The sequence below is a fragment of the Ctenopharyngodon idella genome, chromosome 11 (assembly GCF_019924925.1).
Source record: "Ctenopharyngodon idella isolate HZGC_01 chromosome 11, HZGC01, whole genome shotgun sequence".
Taxonomy (NCBI): domain Eukaryota; kingdom Metazoa; phylum Chordata; class Actinopteri; order Cypriniformes; family Xenocyprididae; genus Ctenopharyngodon; species Ctenopharyngodon idella.
Genome location: NC_067230.1, coordinates 13,654,998 through 13,682,791, shown reverse-complemented (window position 1 = coordinate 13,682,791; position 27,794 = coordinate 13,654,998). Strand labels below are relative to the sequence as shown.

The window sequence follows — 27,794 nt, the reverse complement described above, 5'->3', positions numbered from 1 at the left end:
AGAAGAAAAGTAGGAAATTCCCGCTCCGAGTCTCATTCAGACTCAAATCATCGACTCGTTCTGTGAACTGAAGGGGGCGTGCTCGTTCAATAGGTCAAGCCAATGAAATGCCTTTTCACAGACCGCACTCGAATGCTATTGGCTGTCGCTACAGTCTGTCTTCTTTGAATGTAGGAAAGCAGAGAAGTCAGTGTATGGAAAGTATTTGTTCACTTAAAAGATTCGTTCAAAGCACCACTCGTGACTCGTGACTGTTGCGCTCGATCATGATACTATATAATCAGTGAAAGGGCTTTTCGGCTCTGGCGTGTTCACTGCAGGACTGAAGGGTAACTGGACTTGTTGATGTTGAGTTGGCGTTTTGGATGAAGAGCCGAGGAGAGTCCAGACGTTATAATAAACAAGGTTTGTACACACCTGCAATTTTCAAGGCTTTATGTCTGAACAGTTTTGGAGTTGCTTCTTTGCTAAAACTCATTTTGTTTGTATGTGCAGGGATTTTTTTTTTTACTTGTATGATTTAATTTTTAACCTGCTTGTGTTATATTCTACTTCAGCCTGCAGTTAAATACATATTTCTCTCTTTTTTTTCTGTTCACTCATGTTAGTGTTTGTTTTGATTCAGGATTTAAACTCAAGAGCTTTTGATCGAGTGCCATGACTGTACGCAGAGGTAAGTTATTAAGCATTGCTTACTTCAAACGTTATATATTTTTACTTTAACATTTGCCATATATCCTCTCTTTTCCAGTGAATGTGGTTATTCTTGTGCTCCTTGCCATCGCCTTTTTAATTATTTTGCATCGAAATCTGCTCAATCTCAATGATTTCCTGAAGCAAGTGAATCCAGGTATGAAGATGCTGATGTTATTGAAGTTTAAAAGTACTTGGCACCCTGAAATGCAGCACCTCACTGTTTTTTTCTTTGTTTGCAGACACAGTGCCTGGGATGGCCCTGCCCTTTGAGACTGACTTCCTGTCGGATCATAAGGTCATCAGAGCAGGAGATGAGATCCCAGTTCTCATCACTGCTCCAGAGGAGAGGCTGGGAGCAGCTGTCACCGCCATGAACAGCATCTACCGCAACAGCAAAGCTAATGTAGTATTCAACATAGTGACTCTAAATGAGTCTGTGGTCCATCTCAGGTACACCTTATTTTGCATTACAATGGTTTATTAAACTGGGTTCTGCAGCTAGGTGGTCCATGGAAAAAGCTTAAACTAAATGAAGAACTTGATTAACACATTTTTTTTTAGTTATTTATTTTTAATAAATGCATAAATCTAACAGCATAGATTAATTTAGTACCATTCCATAGTGAGTAGAACAAAAAAGGAAAGTATTGTAATAGAAACTAAATATTTTCCAAATTATATTTTATGCTTATTTATAATATTTATTTTTTTCCACAGTTTAAATTGTGTCTTTAGACATGAAACTATATAGCTTCCTTTTAAATTTTAGGATGGGGGTCCCTCGTATGAGAATCATCGTATTTGTGGTCTTTGGCATCTAAAAGATTGAAAACCTCTGCTATAGATTATCAATAAAAAAATTAACATAATTAAATAAATTGATGGGGGTCCATCGCATGAGCATTAAAACCCCTGTATTAAACTATACTGTGTTTCATTACCTGTGATCATTGGTACACATGATTATTTCTCATTCCAGAACATGGTTGAGTAAGACTGACTTGAAACATAAAATTATCATTTTTGATCCGAAGATTCTGGCGGGGAAAATTTCTAATGATCTTCAGAAGGTGGAGGCAGTGAAGCCGGTAATCAAGTGCAAGTGCTTCTGTTTGAATAGAAGTGTATCGTGTTGTGTTATATATCATATAACTGTATATGTATTTTATTTTTCAGTTGACCTTCGCCAGATTCTACATGCCAGTTTTCTTGCCGGATGCAGAGAAAGCAATTTACCTAGATGATGATGTAATTGTACAAGGTGAAGTGCATAGTTTTATAGTTTCTAAAGACCCCAGAAATCACATCTTGTCCACAGGGGGGGAAACATTTGGGAAAGAAATCAGTATATTGAATCCGTTGATTAAGTCTTAAAGGATTAGTTCACTTTAAAATGAAAATTACCCCATGATTTACCAACCTCAAGCCATCCTAAGTGTATATGACTTTCTTCTTTCCGATTAATACAATACCTTTAAACCCGCTACTGTCTACTATTGCCTGTCACAATCAAACAACAAAAGAAAATCTTTAATAAGGATTAATCTATATTTAATTTATACAGTTAAGGCTATGTAGAGTTATTTTATATTGGATTATTATTATTATTAATGTTATTATTAACAGTTCTTAGAATTAAGGATATGTTTAAAAGCATTTAAAGACTTTATTTTATTTTTTTTGGTCATTTTTTTTTTTTGTTATTATTAATTTTGACATTAATTTTCATTTTACACCAGACATGTATATCGGTTCAAAATGTCGGTTATCGGTCTACTTCATCTGTAATGATCAGTATCGGCATCGGCCCTGAAAAACACATATCGGTCGACCCCTGGTATGTAATTTGTTGTAGAACAAAACATTCAAGCATTGTCAACTTATGTTTACCACAGACTTTATTTTACTTATAAATTGAAAAACCCCATTATAGAAACCCATAAGAAAATCTTGAGGGAACCAGTGGCAAATTAGTCTTCCAGATTTTGATGTCATCCCTGCACTACTCTGTAGTCTTACATTTTTAATTCAGTGAGTGGCATCCAGTTATATGGGAAATTAAAGTGGTTATTTTGTATGTGTGTGTGTGTATATATATATATATATATATATATATATATATATATATATATATAGTTCAAAATTCCTGCTGTAATTACTGAAAGAAATGAAATGTAAAGTTCATTGTATTGTGGACTGCAGTGGTCTTTGCATTTCCCCTTTGGTTTTATACTATATATTTTATTACATGTAGTACGCCATCTGCATATTTTACGCATAGAGAAAATCCGTATACTGTGAAAAATATGCATATTATATACTGCGCGAATTTTGACTAAAATACAGTAGTTAGTACTAATTGTATTCTTTTCTGTGCTTCAGGGGACATTCGTGAGCTTTTCGACACCAGTCTTAAGTTTGGACATGCAGCAGCTTTCTCAGAGGACTGTGACTCCGCCTCAACTAAAGGCATGGTCAGAGGAGCCGGAAATCAGGTATGATTATTCTGTCCTGATTCCCCAATTCACACTGTACATCATCAGATTAATATATGTATAGCCATACAGTTTTTAAAGGGTTAGTTCACCCAAAAATGAAAATTCAGTCATTAATTACTCACTCTCATGTCGTTCCACACCCAAAAGACCTTTGTTCATCTTCAGAACACAAATTAAGATATTTTTGATAAAATTAGATGGCTCAGTGAGGTCTCCATTGACAGCAAGATAATTTACTTTTTCAATGCCCAGAAAGCTACTAAAAACATATTTAAAACAGATCATGTGACTACAGTGGTTCAACCTTAATATTATGAAGTGACGAGAATACTTTTTGTGTGCCAAAAAACAAAAAAACAAATAACGACTTTATTCAACAATATCTAGTGATGGCCGATTTCAAAACACTGCTTCATGAAGCTTCGAAGATTTACAAATCTTTTGTTTCGAATCAGTAGTTCAGAGCGGCAAAATCACATGGTTTCATTAAACGAGGCTTCGTTACGTCATAAGTGTTTCGAAATTTCAATAGTTCACGTGACTTTGGCAGTTTGATACACGCTCCGAACCACTGATTTGAAACAAAAGATTCGTAAAGCTTTGAAGCTTCATGAAGCAGTGTTTTGAAATCGCCCATCACTAGATATTGTTGAATAAAGTCGCTATTTTTTTTTTTTTTTTTTTTTTTTTTTTGGCGCACAAAAAGTATTCTTGTTGCTTTACAGTATTAAGGTTGAATCATTGTACTCACATGATCTGTTTTAAATATGTCTTTAGTAGCTTTCTGGGCATTGAAAGTGTTAATTATCTTGCTGTCAATAGAGGCCTCACTGAGCCATTGGATTTTATCAAAAATATCTTAATTTCTGTTCTGAAGATGAACGAAGGTCTTACGGGTGTGGAACGACATGGAGTGAGTAATAAATGACAATTTTCATTTTTGGGTGAACTAACCCTTTAAATATATAAACCATTTATTTTCTTTATTGTTATTGTATACCGTCACTGTGGTATAAAATTATTCATACCATCCAGCTCTAATTCAAAACAGGCTTTCAGAAAACATATCCATACATTTAAATTTAGATTTGCTTATTTGTTTTACCTGCTACAGAACAGCTATATTGGTTTTCTGGACTTCAAAAAAGAGGCGATCAAGAAGCTTGGAATGAGAGCAAACACTTGCTCGTTCAATCCTGGAGTCTTTGTGGCCAATTTAACCGAGTGGAAGCAGCAGAATATCACCAGCCAGCTTGAGTTCTGGATGGAGCACAATGCCAAGTTAGTTTCATGTTTTATTACTTGCGTTGTGTTCTGCTCTATTATGAAAACTAATATCATTCATTCATAAACTGTTAAGGACAGCTGTTGTATGTTACAAGGCAAAGAACCAGAGTAAAATCTGTTTCCAGTGTTTAATCTGTTAAAATCCTCTTTAGTAATGGTATATAAGACATCTTGAGGCCTCTGGAGGTCCAGGGCTATTAATGGTTTTGTGTGGTGGTTTTGCTCTAGAGAGGACCTTTACAGTAAGACTTTAGCAGACAGCATCACAACGCCACCTATGCTCATTGTATTCTACAAGCAGCACTCGAACATTGATCCCATGTGGCATGTCCGACATCTCGGTAAGGAAATCAATGAGGCTCTGGTTCATAAATGTAAAGCAGCTTTCTAAATCTCCAAGTGACCAATAATTTGTTTTCATTTCGCGCTTTGTTTCTAGGGGCAACGGGAGCGGGGAAACGGTATTCACCTCAGTTTGTGAATGCTGCTAAACTTCTCCATTGGAACGGACATTATAAACCGTGGGGAAGAACCTCCTCTTTTTCTGACATTTGGGACAAATGGTACATACCAGATCCCACAGGTAAATTCCACCCAATCCGGAGACATGTTGAGGAAAAATAGACTGTGGCTTGGACTACATTTAAAAAAAAAAAAAAAAAAAAAAAATTACGCAAGTGCTTTGTGGAGGGACATTGGAACATTTGACTTTATTCAGGGGATGTCTGGAAGCAAAATATGGGGCTTTAAGAAACCTAGAAGTACCTAAGTTACTGGGACCAACATTGGAACGGAGCAACAGTAAAGAAGCGACATTCAACACCAATCAATGCACTACCTCAGCATTCATTGTCTAATTATAAAGTAATAACACTAAAACATTCATGATAAAGCTTCTAAATTTCCATTTTGTATACTACATCCATGCAAGTGTCTAGATTTTTTAAATGTTATAATCCTGAATATTTTGGGGTGGAATTGTGGACCCACCTCTTGCTTTTTTTTTTTTTTTTTGTGCAAAATGTCCATTTCATTATAAAATATTTTAGTCTGTTTCAGGGCTCAGACACAAACCTGTGACAACTAACATTTCAGAATTTCTTTCTTTGACACTACAGGAACCACTTTCGCCTTCTATAAATTGTTATATTTCTGTGGATGTTTCCCCCCCCCCCCACTTGTCAGCTGTTACTGTTGAAGGGGAATATATGCTAATTTGTACAGAAAGGAAAGTGTTCTAACAAAGTATTGAATAAAGCTCAGTATAAGTTTTGTATGCAATGTAAGGAGTATTAACCCTTTATTTACTCAAATAAGATTGAACACACAATTTAATTATGAATACATACAGATGCACTCTAACCAGTGCCATTTCACAATCTGATTCCTCTCAGTCCATAAAAATCTGCATTTTCTGGTGAAATTTTACACAAAATCTGTGTTGAAATCATATGCGTTGTCATTGTTGTTGTTCTGCATTGAAGTCAGGTCAACGTTGACAAACTTCACTTTAGTTTTTTTCGTTGGCTTGTCTACATAAGATAAAAGACAAAACAACTGAGATAGACAGAAGACATCAAAAAAAGAAAGAAAGTTTATTGGTGTAAATCAGAAAACAACATACCTTTTCTCTTTTGTGTTGATTCCTGAATCGGTGTCACCATCTTTGAAATGGGGGTTTCAGCCTCAGGCTTAAAAACAGAAAATGTGTCGATCAATATTCAACATACGCCAATTACTGCATTCTGAGAACTGGGGTAATGTGCTGTGCTCAAAACACACTCAGCAGCTGTGTACCAAAAAAAACCAAAAAAAAAAAAAACCTTGACACTCAATTAGTAAAAAAAAACAACAAAAAAAAAAAACTTATGAAATAATTCACCCTTTTTGAAAGTGCATGTTATTGGTCTTATTGTAAACTGTTCATCCATGTGTTTCATTTAAGAAATATTTGAGATTATGCTGGACTTTAACCATTTAGTCCGCTTTAACCCTGTCTCTCGAAAATCAACTGCATTTTTGAGCGCAACGCCTACATCTCATAATCCAATCAATAACTGGTGCATAACTGATGGGTAGAAATAATGCCCATCCTTCATTTTTTCCCCCGATAATCCATTTCACTTAGATATTCAAACTTATCTTCAAACACAACTTTAAAGTAACACACTTGCAATGGAAGACTTTGGCATTATAGAGGTTTTAAAAGCTGAAATGTGAAGTAGGGCTGCACGATATATTGGGGAAAAAAAACTGTTTTTCTGTGATACAAAAACAGTTTCACCAGATGACTTGAATAGCCCTATTTGGAATTAGGGGAGTGAATCTGCATATAAAATAAATTACAAGCATACATAAACACAAAAGAACAAAGATACAAATGAAATAAACAGTGATTTATGTTTGTCAGATAAGTCTAACAGTATTCAGGTACAGAAACAATAAATCAAATGTAAAATAACACTGAATAGTCTTCACTGTATAAATTAAATATAAATAATCTTTGTTAAAGCTACATTGAAAGCCAAGTTAAAGCTACTGATTTTAACATTAATGACAGACAGCAGGAGCAATATTAGGCTACTGTCACGTTAAGAGCTAATGCACAGATCCAATACAATGATACACATCCATTTTCTTTCTCAATTGTTTACGTTCACGTAATCCATATGTGTGTTTGCGCACAGAAAACAGCGTACAAGTTCTGAAATGAGCTTAAAAAGTTTAATTTTTGAATGTTTGAACTGACAAGACCTAAATTACATGCAAACGATAAACATTCACTCTATGATGGTTAAACTTTGATTAATCCGAGAATCACATGCATTTCGAAACATGGTGCCTGGTCTGCGCGGATCACGTATCAACTACGATCCCTATACATGACATTTCACAAACTGATGTGACTATCGCGGATACGTACATCGCGATATCGATGCTAAAATGAGTTATCGTGCAGCCCTAACGTAAAGTTACTATTTTATTAATAAAGAATAATCGGCAGCATGAGAGATCTTAAGATGTATTGAACCTAAAACACTTCTTCAATGTGCATTCTGAGAAACAATGACATTTATCTCATGTATGGTTTGTGAATATCGAATCTACTGGAGTTGCTGTCAGAGAGAGATCAGAGTTGGATTAGAAGGTCATCAAGGACTTATGTGAACAACAAACTCATCATTTCTCATTGTCTCTGATGACAGATTTGCTCCAGAGGTAAGTCGCTCATATGAAGTACCTTGTCTGTGCTTGTGGTCATGTCCATCTCATCTGCTTTTGTCGTTGTGGTCGTTGCTGTCGTTGTTATCATCTCTTTACGCAGCTCACTGGCATTCAGCACACCAGCAGTGGGGCCTTTTGAGGTAAAACTTAAACTGCTCGCTAGATTTGGGAACCGCACACCTGAGGAGAGGTACATTTTATTTCACTGATATTTTGTTTCATGAAATATCAAGTGTTATATTCAGATTTGTTCAATGAACTGATGTACCTCTGATAACATTCATGTTGCCTCTCCTCACCATGTTCATATCCAGATCTGACTGCAGTTCAGTCACGATGGATTCTGAGAGGTATGAGGGCAGGCCCTGCCGCTCTGGAACTCTGCAGTGGTAACTTAGTTTAGCCCTAAAACATCAACACAAAACTTAGGAAGAGAGAGGATACAGGGCACAACTGCTGATTCAACTTTAACAGAAAAAGTCATTTAAGAATTATATAAGATGAATATAATCTGAAACTAACCCAGTCCAATCGTTGAGGAATGTTGTGGCTGCCAGCTCTGTGTTTGGAACGCCACCTTTCTGCAGGAAACCTCGTTTCTTGGCCAAGGTGGTCAAGAACTCTAAGGAGTTTCTGTAGTCTGGGACATTGTACTGTAGCATTATCTGAAAGAGACACGAAAAGTTTGCATTACTGTATGAGGTTAAACAGAAAAATAACCCCCCAAAAATGAAGTAAATTGACCCCTCAAAAAGTATTTCTGTTGTCTTAATTTAATTCCTGTTACAGTTATTACCTATATTCAATGAAAAGCCCCTTTAGAAACAACTAAAGTCCATTTTTTTTAAATAAATAAATGAATGCACAAAATTTATAAGGGCTGTGCAATCAATCGCAAATAAATCACAATATGAGCACATGCGATTTCTAAACTGCATGAAGCTTTTATTTTATTTACTTAATTTAATTCAGAATTGTGACTTTCTCAGACCTGCTAACCTGTATCCATTTTGCATAAGAGGTATTCATTTTGACCTTAAAATATGCTACGCAAAAAGCTGGACATTTCAGTGAACTTTCATTGTAAAAATAGCCTTTAGTTTACAGCACAGACTGGAGTACCAGATAGTTTATACCACAGACATACGCCGATGAGCCAAAACATTATGACCACCTGCCTAATATGCTGTCAGTCCTGCCAAAACAGTGTCGACCCGCAGGGCATGGACTCTACAAGACCTCTGTCGTGACCGGTGTCGTGTGGTTTCTGGCACAAAGACATTAGCAGCAAGGCCCGTATTAAGTTTCTCAAAGTGCCATTTTAGTCTTAAGTGCTGAGAAATTTACTCCTACTTTCAAACTTAAGTATACAAGCAAGTTATCAAATTTCTTAAAGCTAAGAATCACTCTTACTCTCCCAGTTATTTAAGACAACTTGAGAGGTCTCACGAGTGGTTAGGAGTTGCCAGTAGGGGCTTGTGATGGCACTGAGGAGACAGACGTGCGCAAACCTTTCAGGGGAGCAAGAATGTTTTTGAAATGTTTGAGGACAAGCAGTTAAACTTTATCATTTGGACAGAGCAGGCATCATCTTTGTCAGCACTGTTTAATATTGGGCTGAATTGTTTGCAGTAGCGCTTCTTCGCGCCAGTTCGGTTGTCTTTTGGAATCCATGGCGGCTGATTATATCATAATATCTAGGTCAGTTAACAGCATACTGGTTTAAAAATTGCAATTAAAACATGGTTGAAAACATGTTTATCTTTAATTTCCAATGTGTATATCATGTTTTCTCTTAAATTCTTTATTGTCAAATGTGTGTTGAATGTAAACTCTTAGCAATTTCACCATTCAATGTGAATTTACCTGACAATATTCTTTAATAAGGAAATCTGTTCAGTGATTGGTCCATGCCAATGTCGTCATCCAAAATCCCGTTTGTGGCACAACAAAGTGTTGTGAATCATCTCTAAGACTGACACCTGAGATTTAGTCCTACACTTCACTTAAAAGTTAGTTATCAAGCATCTCAGTCGTAATTTAAGCGTAGGTTTGAGCCAAGAATTTTTGTACTCTCAAGTCAATTCTTAGCAGTGATTTTGTGAGTAATTCTTAGAGGCTTGATAAATACAGGCCCAGATCCTTCAAGTCCTGTAGGTTGTGAGGTGGAGCCGCGATGGATCAAACTCTGCCACGTTCCACAAATGCTCAATTAGATTGAGATCTGGGGAATTTGGAGGCCAGGGCACCTTGAATTCTTTGTTCCTCAAACCATTCCTGAACATGTGTGCAGTGTGGGAGGTGCATTATCCTGCTGAAAGAGCCACTTCCACCAGGGAATGCCATTGTCATCAAGGGGTGAACCTGGTCTGCAACAATGTTTAAGTAGGTGGCACTTGTCAAATTTACGTCCACATGAATGACCGGGCCCAGGCTTTCCCAGCAGAACATTGTCCAGAGCATCACACTCCCTCCACCGGCTTGTCCCACAGTGCATCCTGCTGCCATCACTTCTCCAGGTAAATGGCGCACACGTACACGGCCCGTCCATGTGATGTAAAAGAAAAAAGGACTCATCGGACGAGCAAACGACCTTCTTCCACAGCTCCAAGGTCAGTTCCGACACTCACATGCCCATTGTAGGTGGACAGGGGTCATCATGGGCACTCTGATTGGTCTGCAGCTACACTCTGATTGGTCTGATGCACTCTGTGTGTTTTGACACATTTCTTTCCATATCCATAATTTAAATTTTGTGTGACTTGTGCCACAGTAGACCTTCTGTTGGCTCGGACCAGACAGTATAGCCTTTGTTGCCCTCGTGCATCAATGAGTCTTGGGCACCCAACACCCTGTCGCTGGATTGTGGTTTGTCCCTCCTCGGACAACTGTTGGTAAATTCTCACCACTCACCACTGCCCATTTCTCCTGCATCCAACACGTTGATTATAAGAACTGATTGTTTGCTTACCATCTCATCTACACAGACCTTGTCCCAAATGGCACACTTCATGTGCACTTTCGGTCTTGTGGACTTACAATGGCCGCTGCGTGCGCATGTCCGTTAAGTCCACAAGACCGTAGAGTGTCCCATTCGTCATTTAAGCTTAAAGAAGGGTGCTCGTGAGCGCCCCCTTTGCGGCTGCGATGCGCCCTCGATGCACACTTCTGCTGAGCCCGCAAGACTGTGAGCTACGCAGAGGACTTTACCCGGCAGTCAAAGCAGCATCACGTCGTGAAAGTCCGGACTCAGAGGAAAACTGTGAGGGTTTAGGGTGCCATTTGGGACAGGGCCACAGACCTTGATATGTGGCCTTGTTAGGAGATGATCAACAATATTCGCTTCACCTGTAACTGGCATGATGTTTTGGCTCATCAGTGTAAGCAATGTAGATGCTTTTTAAAATGAATCAGTCACTTCCTTTGTAACCAGTTCAAGAGAGTATGAAGTATAGGCGCTAACACAACCAAAACGAAATGAAAATTCTATGCAATCATGAGTCATCAATATTTGACCTAAAAGCCACAAATCTCCCAATGTAATTTCTTAAGGAGTTTATATGTGATGAGCAGTGGTGTTTCTTACATGCTGCTGACTGCACTGTTTGAGTAGAGTCCTGACTGCTTCCAGGGGACTCTCCTCCTTCTCCTCCACCTGCAGGCTTCTGAGGGCCATCACATCTCCTGGGTTACTGGGGGCAGCCACAATCCCTGGGCTGTCAATCATCTTCAACCTCTTAGTAATATGCACTTCCTGCATACACCTATATAGGGGGAAGAATGTCATTGAAGGTGGTATGTTATTGAGGCTCAATGCCTTGCAGAAAAAATGCATTGTGGGATATGAAGCTCAGTGTTGGATTGATTGAAAACTTCATGATGTGGTCAGTCCAATACAGTTCATCATGCTTCAAATTCACATCTACTAGGACACTAAAATAGAGAAGATTTACCTGGTCAATCCTCTCTGTACGCCAACATTACACGCTCGGATTTCTTTCAGACTATTGATGATGCTGCTCTTTCCCACGTTAGGGAAGCCTGAAGACAAGGCAACAATAAAAGATTCAATACGAACATTTTTTAAAGAAAAAGACAAAGCAGTCAAGAAGTTATTTTATGATCAAGAAATGAGATCACCGTGGTCCATACAAATGACAAGTCTTACCGACAACGCCAACTTTAAGCATGGTCTCGCCATCCTTCTTGTTAGCCAAGTCAGTAAGCGTCTGTAGGAGACAGTCACTTCCAAAACATGAAGCTGCTCTGCTGTGATCCAGAACTGCATTAGCTCCTCTCTGCTTCTTCTGTTGCTGTAAAATGGAAAATATGAGCTGTCAATATCTGCCACGCTTTGAAATCCAGCTTTTTGTTGTTGTTTTTTTCCAATCTAATGAAGCTTATTAAAAATACTAGATTAAATTGCTTACAAAAAGATTTTCAATTAATATTAAAATAGAAAACAGTTGTTTTAAATTTTCACAATATGTCTGTTTTTACTGTATTTTAGATTAAATAAATGCAGCCTTGGTGAGTATAAGACTTATTTAAAAAAAAACACCAAAAGAAAATCTTACCGACCCCAAAGTTTAAAATTCTGAAATGATAAGGGCCACCAAACTTTTTTTTTTCTTGTTGCATATCCCATTTAATTAAGGAATGTTTTGTATTATGGAACCACATGTACATACCACAGTTCTGTCTTTTAGTTGCATCGATGCTTTAAAGAGAAACGTTGGACACTCAGCTTGAAGATACCCAAGCCATTTCTCTAGGTTATCTTTAGGAACAAGATCTAGAAAGTAAAAAAGAGACATTAGTAACCAGTTTCCATCATGATAACTGGATGACTTTAAGTATTTGGCAATACAGATTGCACTCTACCTATTTTGTTCAATATGAACATGAGTTTTTTCTTTCCCTCGTGTTTCAGGACAGTTTCCTCCACCTGAGGACAGCGGCAGCCCAGAGGATCTCTAGCATCCAAAACCTCCACTATCACGTCAGATGCCTCAATAACCTGCACAACAATTCAATCCAATGTAAGATCAACCTTGTAGATGACAATTTTGGCCACGTTGGAGACCATCACATGGATTCAGGAATATATCATTGTCAATTTGTTATGCTGGATATCAGTTTGTCAACTTGCCTTGTTTAGCTCACAGCATTTGAATGCTTTAGCGCTTTTCTCTTTAACTAAAGCAGCCCTTGCTTCTTTAGCTTTCATCGCCTGCAAACAAACACTAAAGTTAGAAGTGAAGCTAGAGTCAGTGAGTTCTATAACTTCTATAATAAACGTTTCTACACCTTTCTTTCCTTTTTGGCTTGCTTGGCTTTCTTGGCTGCAGGTTCGACTTCAGCACTGGCAGCTTCTTTCTCCTTTTTCCTCTTTTCAGCTCTTTCTTGCTGTTTTGCAATCTTGTTTTCCTCCTTCAGAGCTTCAAGCTTCAAGAACAACACACAATTATTACACATCAGTTTAGTGCAAAGACATATGCTTCAGTAATAGATATGTACAAAACACTTATATATTAAAGGGCATATTGCAGGTTAGAGCTTCAGAGATCCAATGTATAAAAAAATAATGTAGGAGCTAGATTTTCTTTAAAATACACATAGAAATACGCTACTTGGGCTTCTGGAGTCGTTTTTTGTAAGAAAATTTTACTTCCGCATCTGAAAAATGCCAAATCAGAAGTGACGTAACGGGAGGGAGTGCGGTCAATATAAACAATAGGAAAACAATGGCTCGCAATGACAGTTCGGACGCTGAGGAAATTGTAAATGTTTATTCATACTCGTATAACAGACTATAGCCAAAATTAGCCTGCTATGTGGTCAAGAGAGCAGGGACAGGCCAGGATTAGGTCAGAGCTAGTATTGGTCATCTAGGAGTGTTGATTACTAATAACAGAAACTAATAAACTTTGACCAGGCATAGCCTGTCACATTAATATCCGTCCACACTAACGTTATGTGATATAGTGGTTTCTCATCACAACTGATTTGTTAGCAAATGTAAAAAAACAAGACTTACGGTGCACAGTTCATGTTTTCGTCGAGCTGCATCTCTGACGGATCCGTGACCGTCATGTCTCCCGCCGGTGGACGAACCACAGACAGTATAGTGTTACTGAATGTGTTTCATGTTATCCTTTATTCATTAATTGTGTTATGAGTTTATTCCGTGCCCATTCACTGATAGTGTGAGGATGCACATGTTGTTGTATGTAGTTGAGTGAACTTGAATGTACACACATGGCACGAATGAAATTGGAGTATTTACATTACCAGCACATAATTCAAAACTGTTTTGTGTGAGTGTGAGACTGGATGCATTTGTGTACATAATTTGTATTCATCAGTGTTGTCGCGTGTGTTTATTCATTTAATATCATCATTTACAGTAGTATTACATTGTTGAACTCCATCATATCGCCGGGATGATAATTGGTCTATAATGAACACGTTTTTTCGAAGCAGATGCAGAAGTGAAGTCCCGTCTTTTCACCTGCACTAAACACACCCCGGCACGGAAGATAGCACCGTCCTTTTTCTTGTTAGTAAACCTATGGACTCTATGATCTGACAGGCAGGAGTTCGTGCAACCTCCACAAAAACAATAATTTGCCATGACGATGATAAATTAAAGGGTTAGTTCACCCAAAAATGAAAATACTGTTATTTATTACTCACCCTCATGTCGTTCTACACCCGTAAGACCTTCATTCATCTTCGGAACACAAATTAAGATATTTTTGATTAAATCCGATGGCTCAGTGAGGCCTGCATTCAAAGCAATGACATTTCCTCTCTCAAGATCCATAAAGGTACTAAAAACATATTTAAATCAGTTCATGTGAGTTCAGTGGTTCTACCTTAATATTATAAAGTGACGAGAATACTTTTTGTGTGCCAAAAAAACAAATTAACGACTTTTCAACAATATAGTGATGGGCCGATTTCAAAACACTGCTTCGGAGCTTTACGAATCAAATCAGTGACTCAGAGCGCCAAAGTCATGTGATTTCAGCAGTTTAGCTGTTTGATAGGAGATCCGAGTCACTGATTCAATTCGTAAAGCTCAGAAGCAGTGTTTTGGAATTACTATTAGTATTCTCGTGGCTTTATAATATTAAGGTAGAACCACTGTACTCACATGAACTGTTTTACATATATGTTTTTAGTACCTTTATGGATCTTGAGAGAGGAAATGTCATTGCTGTGAATGCAGGCCTCGCTGAGCCATCGGATTTAATCAAAATATCTTAATTTGTGTTCCGAAGATGAACGAAGGTCTTACGGGTGTAGAACGACATGAAGGCGAGTAATAAATTACATCATTTTCATTTTTGGGTGAACTAACCCTTTAAAATACAAACACTCCCGAAAACACACAGATTCACGGCCGCTGTTACTGAATACCAACCTACTCTGCACTGAGTCAACACAGAGCCCGGCGAACGACTCACTCTCGTGACGTAAAATGACGTGACGTTGAAAAAATAAAAATAAAAGTGTTTTTTTTTTTTTTACAGAGACCGTCATTTTATCTATCAAATTTGTGCCCTTATGTCCTGCAAAACATTTTTAAATCCTGCAGTACCTTTTTATATTTTCGTACAAGGTTATATATTCATCTCAAAAAAATTTTAACCTGCAATATGCTCTTTAATTTGGAAAAATTAAGTTTGATTTCCACTGGTTTTAGTACTGATCTTACTTCATGTTTTCTCTGCTCAGCTTCTCGAAGCACTTCCTCTTTAAAAGGTGCACTGTTTGGTACTCCAGCATCTTTCTTTGGCTTTCTGCTTATCCCTGTCTTCTTTGCCGCTTTCCGTAATTTACGGTTATGCTCCCGAACCTAGAAATGGAGAAAGACAAAAAAGAAAAAAATAACAAGTGTCCAAATGTGTAATAATAACATCCAGAACAATAATAAACAACATTACTCCTGGTCATGTGTTTGTCAGTAAATCAGACATTCACTTGAGTAAATAGGTTACTTGTCTCTAAAGAAAAAAGTAATTTATTCTCATCAGTGTTCTATCAGCTTTTACTTACATAAATCAGCATAATTGTGATATTTGCTCTCTGAAATTGATTTCCAGGGCATTTTTTCCTACCCTTCTTAACTTTTATCAATAAATTCCATTAGAATAATAAAACACTATAGGACTGTTACCAATCAAATTAATTCAGTATCAAAAGATTATGAGAATAAGTATCAGTATCAAAAGGTTATGAGATTATTTAAAAAAAAAAAATACAAATATGATTTTTTTCAAAAATACGCAATGATACTTTTAATTATGAATCTAAACAGCCAGTAGGTGACGGCAATTTTTTTACTGAATGATTGTTCAGTGTTAACTCTATTGTACACCGTGGCACTCTTTTTGTTAGCTCTAGTTGACTGACAACAACCAGGTCGGTACCAAAGCCCATATTTACTTATATAATGTACATGGACCGTTGAAATCTCTTACCTTCTTTTGTATTTTGAAGCGTTTGGCGCATGATACGCGTTTGCTTGCCTTCTTCAACTCTACAAAAGACACGTGAGTTACGTCAGATTACTTCTAATAGTTTATTACATCCTTATAACGAACAATTGGTAAATATAACGATTTATGTTGTGATTGTATAGTTAAAGTATGTTAATAATAACATTTTCGAGATTATAAACTCACTCGGTCTCTTCATGTCTGTCGCTGCTCCAGCACGCGCTCCTCTCGTTCACAGCGCAGCACGTGTCTACTCCTCACTTCCGCTTCCGCTTTCGCGCTGTAAAGGGTTAATTTTTTTCCTCTTGGTTTCTTAATAAATCAATCAGCCTCCTTGTTGAATGTGTGTCAGTCCTCAGACAGCTCTCAGAGACAGCTGATAAGACACGGACGGTAAGGCCTGCAGCTCGCGCGCTCTGTGTATTGTTTGCCATGTCTGCTGTTCATGCTATAATAAAGCGCGAGCATCATCACGCAGAGTGTTGCATGGCCCAATGCGTGCGTGCGCGCGTGTGTGTGTGTCTTTGTTTTTATCCGCCTGTGCTGATGCATGTGTCACACAGCTTGTGTCTGCAGACGGTCCCACCTTCACCCTCATCATCATCATCGCACTGTAAAACACGGAGTCCTGCAGACACTCTGAACCCTGTTGAAGTGGCTGTGATTATCAGACGTGTTAATAAATGCATCTTATCACAGGTTCACGCATTGTCTCATAGCTGCACATCACTCACTTAGGAGATGCTATTGTATTACAGCATAATAAAAATCAGTTTTGTGCAGATAAGGTGTTCTAATGATATGCAGCTTCTTGTGTTGTTTTATTTCTGCATACTCTTTCAAAAGTGTGGGCATCTTCCCTTAAATGGCATATGAATGTTTAGACGTATAATTTGCCACTAATTCTGTTAGTAAGCTGTTATTAACAAACATTACTGTACTTTAGTACACCAACAATAATCAATTAATTGTATTAAATACTTATTTAATTACTTGTAATACATTCACTGATTTGAGAATAGTGTCCCGATTTCCTGTTGGGCTCTTACAAAACAAGTGAGCATCTTCCCCATATATATTCAGTTATAAATATTAATGTAAATGTTTATAAATAAAATAAGGGATGTCCATCAATCAGTGTTAATATCTTTTTAGAATCTTTCTGGCATTTTGCTTATTTTATTCTATTTATTTTTGGGGGTGACTTATACTAGTTACCACTTTTGTTGTTGTTGTTGTTGTTGTTGTTGCAATATTAATTGAAGTATCTATTTTTTTTTTTTTTTTAAACTATGCCTACAGTTTTTATAAACACAACACTGGTGAATGGATGTTTAGAAATAATTCTGTTAGTAAATGGTACTAACTAGTATTACTGGCAATTCATGACAATAACAATACTTTATAGCTATTTTTAATAAATACATTATTAAATTTGATTTGAAAACATATTTGTGTTGGTTTACTGACCCTTTACTATGATAAGCATAGTTTCCACCAAAAAAATATCAGTTACTACAATTATTGTTACTATTATGAAATATTTCTAAATTAATATTTGGTCTCATTCATTCAGAGTTTTCAGAATCATTTTCGTTTTATTTTATATATATTTTTTATTTTGATAACAGTGTTGGTAGATAGCAAATTGTGACAATTTTATTAGTAATAGTGACTAGGCGTTTGGTGGAATCAGTGGTTTGTAAGAGCATAATACCCTGGTACTAGATTACTAGTATTGCTGTGCAACAGCTTTACTTCAACAGCAATAATAATTTATCAAATAAATTTAAGGAGCACTCAGTTTGATCTAAAATAAGCTTCCATTTTACTGAATATTAACTATTTGACATATTTTTTTTCTAGCATTTACAATGGGCTCAAAGCGACGGAGAGCCACGTCTCCATCCAGCAGTGTGAGCGGAGGAGATTTTGAGGACAGCCAGACCATATCCATACCTTCAACCAGTCGGAAGAGGAGAAGAACCACAAACATCCCCACTGTTGACCCTGTGAGTTCAATGCACTTCATATCTCTGGCATTAATAACTGCATATCAACATTACTCATTCACAGCTGTCACTAGGGGTGTGACGAGACAATGACGAAATACATGACTAGAAAAATAGTCTGCAGGCGCATTTGAAATGTTTTAACTAATCATCTTGTAATAAAGGTCATTTCAGTTCTACTTTCTGAGTATGAATTATCATATGCGGTAAAAGACAACAATACTCAAGCACTGTAAAAGGTTTTGCCACAAACTCAGCTGACTGGCTTCTCTCCTGTATGATTTCACATGAGTCTCTTCAGACTGTACATGATTTATGAGCTTCTACATCTTTTGACCTACTAACTGAACTCATTTCCACAAATTGATCATAGAAATAAAAACAGTACAAATAAAAATGAATAGCACAGTTTTCTCTTAATTTTATCAAGTGCAAACAGTAAGTGCAACCATAATCAAAATACTCTCTCAATATTCAAAGTGCAAATAAAGTATGATACAGAGCTAAGAGATGGTTACAACTACACAGCCCAGCCTAAGATAGCTTTCATAATGGGAGATATTTGCATGCATCAAGGAGCCGCTTTTAAATGCGGGGTATTAAAATTGTGTTTGAATGAGCATTCGCGTTTTACTTTCACTTTCGTGATCATGAGTACTCTGTGAATAGGGAGCAGTGGTGCTGAGCTCGCATTTACAAGATAAGAAATACATTTATCAGACGCTTAGGCTTTGTTGTGCAGCGAATCCTCCGCCATGGTCTTGCCAGTCATCTCCTCACTTAATCTAGTCACGTGATCAGTGAACTCTGATTCCTGCTGCACTACGTACGACTCTACAGCTTGTGTTGGATGAGCTGGATGGAATTGAAGCGACCGTTATCCAACTGAATTAAGTAGTTTTTATTTCTATAAAAAGCAAAACAACAGCAGAAGCATAATGTAAATGTAGCGTTGGTATATTCTATCCTAATTTCCCCCTCACACTCTGTCATGGCAATATCGCGAGACAGATTTTCACCTCGACGAGAAATCTCATCACAAGATGTGGCATGAGATCTCGTCACACCCCTAGCTGTCACGTTTATTGCTCTTCTGATCCAGCTCTCGCAGATCAAGTGACTTCGCAATCTGCTTTAGGAATATTGCAGATGTTGTATGTTCTAGTCTAGTGTGTCATTGTGCCCCATCCTTTTTGCTTGCAGATTGCTGTGTGTCATGAGTTGTACAACACTATCAGAGACTATAAGGATGATCAGGGCAGGATGCTGTGTGAACTCTTCATCAGAGCACCAAAGAGAAGGTCAGTCACACACGAGAGATCTAACCAGTTACGCAGTTTTACTGTCATTAACTGAATATTTAAAACTAAAACTTAAAGTCCTGGTTTCAGAGACAGGGCTTAGATTAAGCCAGGATAGGGCCTTAGTTTAAATAGGGCATCTAAGTAGCTTTTATAAACATGCCTCAGAAAAAAACATCACTGGCGTGCATCTTGAGACAAAGCAATGACACTGACATATTTTAAGATATGCCAGTGCAAGTTGCTTTCAGTTAAAACAGCTCAAACATTCATTTTAGTCTGGGACTAGGCTTAAGCCTTGTCTGTGAAACCAGGGGAAAGAGTTTTAGCATCATAATGGATAACACATGCAATGCATGCCTACAGAAACCAGCCGGATTACTATGATGTGGTGTCCCAGCCCATTGACATGATGAAGATCCAGCAGAAGCTGAAGATGGAGGAGTATGATGATGTTGAGCAGCTCACGGCCGACTTTCAGCTCTTATTCAACAATGCCAAGACATACTACAAAGTGCGTATATATCTTACATGACTGGTCAAAAGTTTGGAATAATTAAGATTTTTTTTTTTTATGTTTCTGTTGGAATAATTACATTTTTTAAATGTCTCTCATGGTCACCAAGGCTGCATCAATATAGTAAAAACAGTAATATTGTAAAATATTATTACAACTTTAAACTTTACAGTGTAACAATGTACAATGTCACATGATCCTTCAGAAATTATTCTAATATGCTGATTTGCTGACTAATTATTTTTGGTGCATTATTATTATAACCGTTCTTATTATCAGTGTTGAAAACAGTTGTGCTGCTTCATATTTTTGAGGAAACTGTGATATCTTTTTTGGACAGAAAGTGCAAAAAACAGCATTTATTTGAAACAGAAAATCTTTTGTAACATTATAAATGTCTTTACTGTCACGTTTAATCAATTTAATGCATCCTTGCTGAATAAAAATATGATTTAAAAAAAAAAAAACTCGCTTTGATCACAGATGTAAATTACATTTTACAATATATTTCAATAGAAAACAGTTCTTTTAAATTTGTAATAGTAGTTCACAATATTACTGTTTTCTAATGTATTTTTGTTCAAATAAATGCAGAATTGGTGAGTATAAGAGAATTCTTTCAAAAACATAAAAAAAAAATCTTAATTATTCAAAACTTTAGTGTATATATAAAATATATTTAAAGTCAAACCAAAATGTATTCAGACACCTTGAACATTTCATTCATTATTACAGATTATTCACTATAGTTGTGTTAATGTTAATAAAATATGACAAGATCTCAGAGTTAAACTGTGTCAGAAAAAATTAATATTAATTATGTCAGATAACACTTAAGCAAAACATGGTCAGGTCAAAGTGTCTGAATAATTTTTGGTTCCAAATGTTTATCAATTTTACTGGTAGCCCACTGTATGAAGAATTTTTTGGGTATAATATGTCACAGTTTACTTTATTTTGCTATCCTCACTTACATAAATGAACTGCACCCACTAGTAAAAATATATCAAAGATGTCTGAATAATTTTTGGTTTGACTGTATGTTTTGTTTTAATTATTGTGCCATAAATAGGTTTGAGAATATGATATTGAAATATCTACAAAACCGTTCAAATAATAAATTCACAAATTCCAAAAAATAAATAAATACGCTGAAACCTCTTTTCCTGTGCAGCCTGAAACTCCGGAGTTCAGAGCGGCTTGTAAACTCTGGGATCTGTATATACGCACCAAAAATGAGTTTGTGCAGCGAGGGGATTACGATGAAGATGATGACGATGACGACACACAGGAAAACCCTGGAGGGGTCACAGAGGAGGAGGTCAGACGTCACAGATCTTGACTGTCATTTTGTATCTGCCCGTCGATGATGTTCTGGACCTATTCAAATGTGTTTTAGATGTGCAGACAAATTCATTCTGGTTTGTTTTGTTTGTACAGTCCGTCTCAAGCCTTAAGGAAGTTCTTGGGCAGCTTCTGGATGCTGTGCTGACTTACACAGAACATGGGCGTCTCATTAGTGAACTTTTCCAGAGACTTCCCTCTAAAGTGGTAGTTGTCTCAGTTTCATCTGAGTACATACACAAGCATATCATATTATTATTATTTAAACATTTAAACATTCTTTTTCAGCAATATCCAGATTATTATGCTATTATTAAAGAACCAATAGATCTGAAGACCATTGCACACCGAATACAGGTATCTTATTATTATGATCATATTCTATTACAGCTTATACAGTATCACCATTTATTATCGATTTACACTGAAGTTTGTGTCTTTTTTTCCCCCTAGATGTGCTACTATAAAAGTGTAAACCATATGGCTAAAGACATTGACTTGTTAGCCAAAAATGCCAAAACCTACAATGAACCGGGATCACAAGTGTTTAAAGTAAAGTGTCACTGAAATTCTGTTTATATTTGTGTATATATATTTGTATGTTTGTATACAATTTATATTATATCTTAGACTTGCACTGATTAGCATGTTGTAATATACATATATACTTTTGTAATACATGAATAATGTCATGTATATAATATAAATATATATATATAATGTAAAATCATAAATTTCCAGGATGCAAACACCATCAAAAAGGTATTTGCACAGAGAAAACTGGAGCTTGAACATGCTGAACCTGTTAAAAGTAGCATCAGGATCAGGTAAGTTATGTTATTGGTTACATATAATATATTTTTATCATATGCAGTATTTCTTAAACTTTTGCCAATATAATATTTGCTTTGTGACCACATAGTTTTACAATTACACCATTTTAATATAGTAAAAATGATATAAAAAGTACCAAAAAATATTTGTGTTACCATGTTGTTGTTTTTTTTTAAGGTATGTAACATAGTGTTACGTACCCTACCACTGTGTGGGTTTTAACATAATAATTTTTATCTACAAACAAAAACATATATATTCTGTCAAGTATGACCTATAGTATTGTTTTTGCTCTGGTGTTTGTGAACAGGAACAGAAGGTTTGCACAAGGAGACAGACTCTCCTCCATCACTACTGCTCTACAGTACGGCTCAGAGAGTGAAGAGGATGCCATACTAACTGGTAATAGCACTGTTGAAGACAGAGATGTAACATCAATATATTATGTTATAATTTGTTTTAATGTCTCATTATTGTCTTATTTAGTATACACTAATCAGACGACTGTTTCCATGTTCTTAAGGCTCTGTTCATTACGACGAAGGTGAGTCAGAGGCCGAGAGCATCCACTCCAGCATGGACATGTGCAACCCCATCTTCCAGATGTACGAGGCAGTGCGGGGCGGCAGAAACAACCAGGGACAGCTCCTAGCCGAGCCCTTCTTTCAGCTGCCCTCCAGGAAAGACTACCCCGACTACTTCCAGCAAATCAGCCATCCAATCTCCCTCCAGCAGATAAGGTGCAGTAGGACAGCATCGCTGCATGTTCTTCAGTTCTGAACATATAATGACATGTTTTTTATCTCTCCTCAGGAGTAAGATGAAGAACAATGAATATGAAAGTGTGGAACAGATAGATACAGACCTAAACCTGATGTTTGAGAACGCGAAGCGCTACAACGCTCCCAACTCTCAAATCTACAAGCGCGTGCTAAAGTTGCAGCATATACTGCAGGTAATATGATGACATGTTATTAATGACTGTGAATTACTGTGACTCAATAGGCAGTGCAGTTAGAATGAATGATTTGTGCTTTGCCCTGCACATGACATGCAGAATAAAAAATAGATATTGTGGCCTTGAATTAAGAATTCGATTACATGAAATGACCACAATTTAACTAAAATGATGGAACTATTTATTAGTGCAATGTGGCCACAAATTAAAAAGCTGTGGGAACAAATTTTTAATTCATGCCCACAATATCTTGTTTTTTCCCCCCTCATGTGCGGGATCTTTACATTTATACTGTGAAAAATATATAAAAAATAAAATATATACAAATATTTTATTATTAAATATAATATTAATTTATAATGTGTGAATATTTATATTATTACATTATATTATAATTTAATAAATATAAATATGTCACTGAATCTTTTTTTCTTCCCACCATTTAAACTGCTGTTAGATGTTTAAACCTAAAAAGAAACTAGGGCTGATTCCGATTATTGCTTCTCTCGATTAATTAAGCATAATTGTCTGCGATATTTGCACACAGGTTATTTATCCTGATTTTTTTTTAATTTATTTCTTTTTTGAAATTTGCGTTATCTTCCATGGCTAATAAGCCTCCACAGGTGTTTATGCTTGGGGTTGCCAGATGTCAAGAGTTTAAATCCCCAATCAGAGTTTTTCTTTTTAAAAAGTACATTTTCTTCCAAGTGTAAGTACTGATAATGATGAGGAACAGGTGAGATACTGATCAATGAAACAATGAATAACTATGGCAACCAAGGAAACAGGAACTGAACACACAGGAACTGAATACAGGCAATACAAGACGAAAGAATATAAAAATAAAAGTCCATGAACAAAGACACAGGGGAATCGTGACACTCAACATCATACAGCCAGTCGGTTCGCTGTTTGCTGTGATTAAATCTGCAATTAACTGATGAATTGTAATAAATCTAAACATGGATCTTGACTGTTTGCAAGTCTTTTTTGTTGTTTTAATAGAAAAAAACATTAACATAATTTGAAATAGTTGGAGTTACAGTAATATTAGGAATTTCACAGGTTTTGCACAAGCTTGAGAGAAGCAAGTTTCCATAATGTAGAGTGTGTTTATTTAAATGATTGGACTAAATATAATAAACCACGAAACTAGATGAGGGAAATTAAACCAGGCATACGAGTTGACATTCTCTTGATTTGTGAAATAATCGTGATTATCAGTTTAACCATTATCATGCATCCCTAAAAGAAATTACAGTTCATCACATTAACTATGAACATGTTCCACCAATGTGTGACATCCAGAGAGAATCTAAATGCTTTTTGTCTTGACTTTATGTTTGGGTATACGTGTGTCTTCAGATGAAGAGGAAAGAACTGATGAGGAGAGATGATGAAGATGGTGACAGTATGCTCTCATCCACTCTTTCTGATGGCGGCAGCATCAAACGCAAAAGGTACATTTACAGCATAAGTAAACCACTGGTAGTATATGTTTGGCACTTATTGCACTACACGGTTGAGTACATAGTGTACATAATGTATAAGTGCATAGTGTATAGTGCGTCATTTGGCTCTTAAACATTCACACTTTGCAAGGGTGGCAGTTGTTTTAGGCCCTAACGTATCACCTCTTGCAGCCATAAGAAGAACACAAAGAAAAACCGCATGAAGGCTCTGTACGCTGCTGTGGCAGAGGCTCGGGAGATGACAGGCCGGAGACTCTGCGACCTCTTCATGGTCAAGCCCTCAAAGAAAGACTACCCAGACTACTACAAGATTATACTGGAACCAATGGACCTGAGGACCATAGACCACAACATCCGCTCCGACAGATACCCCAGTGAGGACTCCATGATGGAGGACATGAAGCTGATGTTCCGCAATGCACGTCACTTCAATGAAGAAGGCTCACAAGTGAGGGTTACTAATAAGCATGGAAAGACCGTACAGAGCAGGGGTGCCCAATTCTGTTCCTGGAGATCTAACTTCCTGCAAATTTCAGCTCCAACCCTGATCAAACACACCTGAACCAGCTAATTGGGATCTTCAGGAACACTTGATAATTACAGACATGTGTGTTGAGCAGGGCTGGCAGGTAGGTAGATCACCAGGAACAGGATTGGGCACCACTGCTCGATACAGTCACCCCTGGTATAGAGTAAATAAGCATGAAAATTAGCTTTCTGAAGAATTTTGTTGTTGTAGGTATTATAAATATTCTATAAAGAAATATTAATAGTATTATATTATTATTATATTATAGTACAACCCGAATTCCGGAAATATTGGGACGTTTTTTAAATTTAAATAAAATGAAAACTAAAAGACTAAGACTCAAATCACATGAGCCAATATTTTATTCACAATAGAACATAAATAACATTACAAATGTTTAAACTGTGAAATTTTACAATTTTATGCACAAAATGAGCTCATTTTAAATTTGATGCCTGCTACAGGTCTCAAAATAGTTGGGACGGGGGCATGTTTACCATAGTGTAGCATCTCCTCTTCTTTTCAAAACTGTTTGAAGACGTCTGGGCATCGAGGTTATGAGTTTCTGGAGTTTTGGTGTTGGAATTTGGTCCCATTCTTGCCTGATATAGGTTTCCAGCTGCTGAAGAGTATGTGGTCATCTTTGACGTATTTTTCGTTTAATGATGCGCCAAATGTTCTCTATAGGTGAAAGATCTGGACAGCAGGCAGGCCAATTCAGCACCCGGACTCTTCTACGACAAAGCCATGCTGTTGTAATAGCTGCAGTATGTGGTTTTGTCATTGTCCTGCTGAAATACACAAGGTCTTCCCTGAAATAGACATCAAATTTGGACTCGTCTGACCATAGAACACTTTTCCACTTTGAAACAGTCCATTTTAAATTAGCCTTGCCCCACAGGACACGACGGCGCTTCTGGACCATGTTCATATATGGCTTCCTTTTTGCATGATAGAGCTTTATTTGGCATCTGCAGATGGCACGACGGATTGTGTTTACCGACAGTGGTTTCTGGAAGTATTCCTGGGCCCATTTAGTAGTGTCATTGACACAATCATGCCGATGAGTGATGCAGTGTCGTCTGAGGGCCCGAAGACCACGGGCATCCAATAAAGGTCTTCGGCTTTGTCCCTTACACACAGAGATTTCTCCAGTTTCTCTGAATCTTTTGATGATGTTTTGCACTGTAGATGATGAGATTTGCAAAGCATTTTCATTTTGATGTTGAGAAACATTGTTTTTAAAGAATTCCACAATCTTTTTACGCACTCTTTCACAGATTGGAGAGCCTCTGCCCATCTTTACTTCGGAGAGACTCTGCCTCTCTAAGGCATCCCTTTTATAGCTAATCATGTTACAGACCTGATATCAATTAACTTAATTAGTTGCTAGATGTTCTCCCAGCTGAATCTTTTCAAAATTTCTTGCTTTTTCAGCCATTTGTTGCCCCCGTGCCAACTTTTTTGAGACCTGTAGCAGGCATCAAATTTGAAATGAGCTCATTTTGTGGATAAAAGTGTAAAATTTCTCTGCTTTAAACATTTGTTATGTTATCTGTGTTCTATTGTGAATAAAATATTGGCTCATGTGATTTGAAAGTCTTTTAGTTTTCATTTTATTCAAATTTTAAAAAAAACGTCCCAACATTTCCGGAATTCGGGTTATACATATAAATATTCTAAACTACTTTGCCGTTTCATGACTAGCTTGTTATTTGGTTTGACTCTAGGTTTACAATGACGCCAACATTCTGGAGAAGATATTAAGAGAAAAACGAAGGGAACTCGGACCTCCGCCAGATGACGACGATATAATTTCACCCAAGTTGAAAATTAGTATGTTTAGAAAGCAGTTTTTTAAATCAGAAATTTGGTAGCACTTTAGTATGGGGAAAAATTTCTCACTTTTAACTAGGTGCTTATTAGCTTGTATATTGGCTGTTTATTAGTACTTATAAAGCACACATTAATGCATTATTCTGCATCACCCTTATTCTACATCCCTAAATCCTACCCCATACCTAAACTTAAATGCTACAACAACTACCTTACTAACTATTAATAAGCAGTAAATTAAGAGTTTATTGAGGTAAAAGTCATAGTTAATAGTGAATATGTGTTCCCCATACCAGTGTGTTCCCAGAATTTTTATCAGCAATATTTTATCACAATTTGAATTTTTTCCCCAAATCGGGCAGCCCTACTTTAGGTTTTGCTTTTCAGTTTTAAACATACATACATGTTTGTCGGATACTCTTTGTTGACAAGTTTTTCATCAATTCTGCCTCAACAAATCAGAAAATACAGTGTAATCCTATTTAAATAGAAAGTGTGTAAAACAATGATATTCCCAAAACTAAATTCTGAAACATTCCCACTTTCCGCACCATTTGCAACTAGCCAATGTCCTGCTTTTTATAGGTAGTTCTGCCCTCACGCCATTGGTTGAATTGGATTTCTCAAACAAATGGACACAGATTGTGAAAGAGCCTCAGAGCTACAATATTTATTCCGGTCAACCTTCAAATACTTGTAGTTTTTGCATTTTTGGAGAAAGTATTTTAACTTAAAAAAATTCTGACTTATTTTTTGGAGTGAAGTCACAGGC

At 36.8% G+C, this 27,794-nt stretch overlaps 3 protein-coding genes and 1 non-coding gene across 8 annotated transcripts in view; 2 read left to right on the top strand and 2 right to left on the bottom strand.

Moving 5' to 3' along the window:
* Positions 1–215: 215 nt before the first annotated feature.
* On the top strand, positions 216–5,762 carry glt8d1 (glycosyltransferase 8 domain containing 1). Its single transcript, XM_051911751.1, has 10 exons — positions 216–405; positions 626–673; positions 752–850; positions 936–1,146; positions 1,676–1,784; positions 1,873–1,957; positions 3,079–3,191; positions 4,309–4,475; positions 4,710–4,822; positions 4,921–5,762. Exons 2-10 carry the CDS (start codon positions 658–660, stop codon positions 5,103–5,105), a joined length of 1,098 nt encoding a protein of 365 aa, XP_051767711.1. The 5' UTR covers positions 216–405; positions 626–657; the 3' UTR covers positions 5,106–5,762.
* On the bottom strand, positions 5,747–16,539 carry gnl3 (guanine nucleotide binding protein-like 3 (nucleolar)). Its single transcript, XM_051911750.1, has 15 exons — positions 16,403–16,539; positions 16,199–16,257; positions 15,433–15,573; positions 13,017–13,154; positions 12,859–12,939; positions 12,591–12,726; positions 12,398–12,501; positions 11,875–12,019; positions 11,660–11,747; positions 11,293–11,470; positions 8,229–8,371; positions 7,975–8,111; positions 7,723–7,886; positions 6,106–6,172; positions 5,747–6,013 (listed from the first exon to the last, which is right to left on the bottom strand). The coding sequence occupies exons 1-15, from the start codon at positions 16,413–16,415 to the stop codon at positions 5,907–5,909; spliced, it is 1,701 nt and encodes a 566-aa protein (XP_051767710.1). The 5' UTR covers positions 16,416–16,539; the 3' UTR covers positions 5,747–5,906.
* Positions 11,547–11,623, bottom strand: LOC127523076 (small nucleolar RNA SNORD69). Its single transcript, XR_007932816.1, has one exon. It is a non-coding gene; the product is annotated as a small nucleolar RNA SNORD69 (small nucleolar RNA).
* Positions 16,484–27,794, top strand: part of pbrm1 (polybromo 1) — a 29,106-nt gene continuing 17,795 nt past the window's right edge. For 4 of the 5 annotated variants that reach the window (XM_051911747.1, XM_051911746.1, XM_051911743.1 and 1 more), the window contains exons 1-15: positions 16,775–16,915; positions 18,083–18,228; positions 19,432–19,529; positions 19,896–20,043; positions 21,221–21,367; positions 21,487–21,597; positions 21,679–21,747; positions 21,844–21,942; positions 22,132–22,217; positions 22,535–22,626; positions 22,748–22,964; positions 23,038–23,179; positions 24,551–24,645; positions 24,829–25,105; positions 26,917–27,022. In XM_051911747.1, the coding sequence (XP_051767707.1) occupies positions 16,900–16,915; positions 18,083–18,228; positions 19,432–19,529; positions 19,896–20,043; positions 21,221–21,367; positions 21,487–21,597; positions 21,679–21,747; positions 21,844–21,942; positions 22,132–22,217; positions 22,535–22,626; positions 22,748–22,964; positions 23,038–23,179; positions 24,551–24,645; positions 24,829–25,105; positions 26,917–27,022 (1,849 nt within the window). In that variant the 5' untranslated portion in view covers positions 16,775–16,899. Of the gene's footprint in view, positions 16,610–16,774; positions 16,916–18,082; positions 18,229–19,431; positions 19,530–19,895; positions 20,044–21,220; positions 21,368–21,486; positions 21,598–21,678; positions 21,748–21,843; positions 21,943–22,131; positions 22,218–22,534; positions 22,627–22,747; positions 22,965–23,037; positions 23,180–24,550; positions 24,646–24,828; positions 25,106–26,916; positions 27,023–27,794 lie in introns of those variants that run through there. The other variant, XM_051911744.1, reaches the window with a different exon arrangement.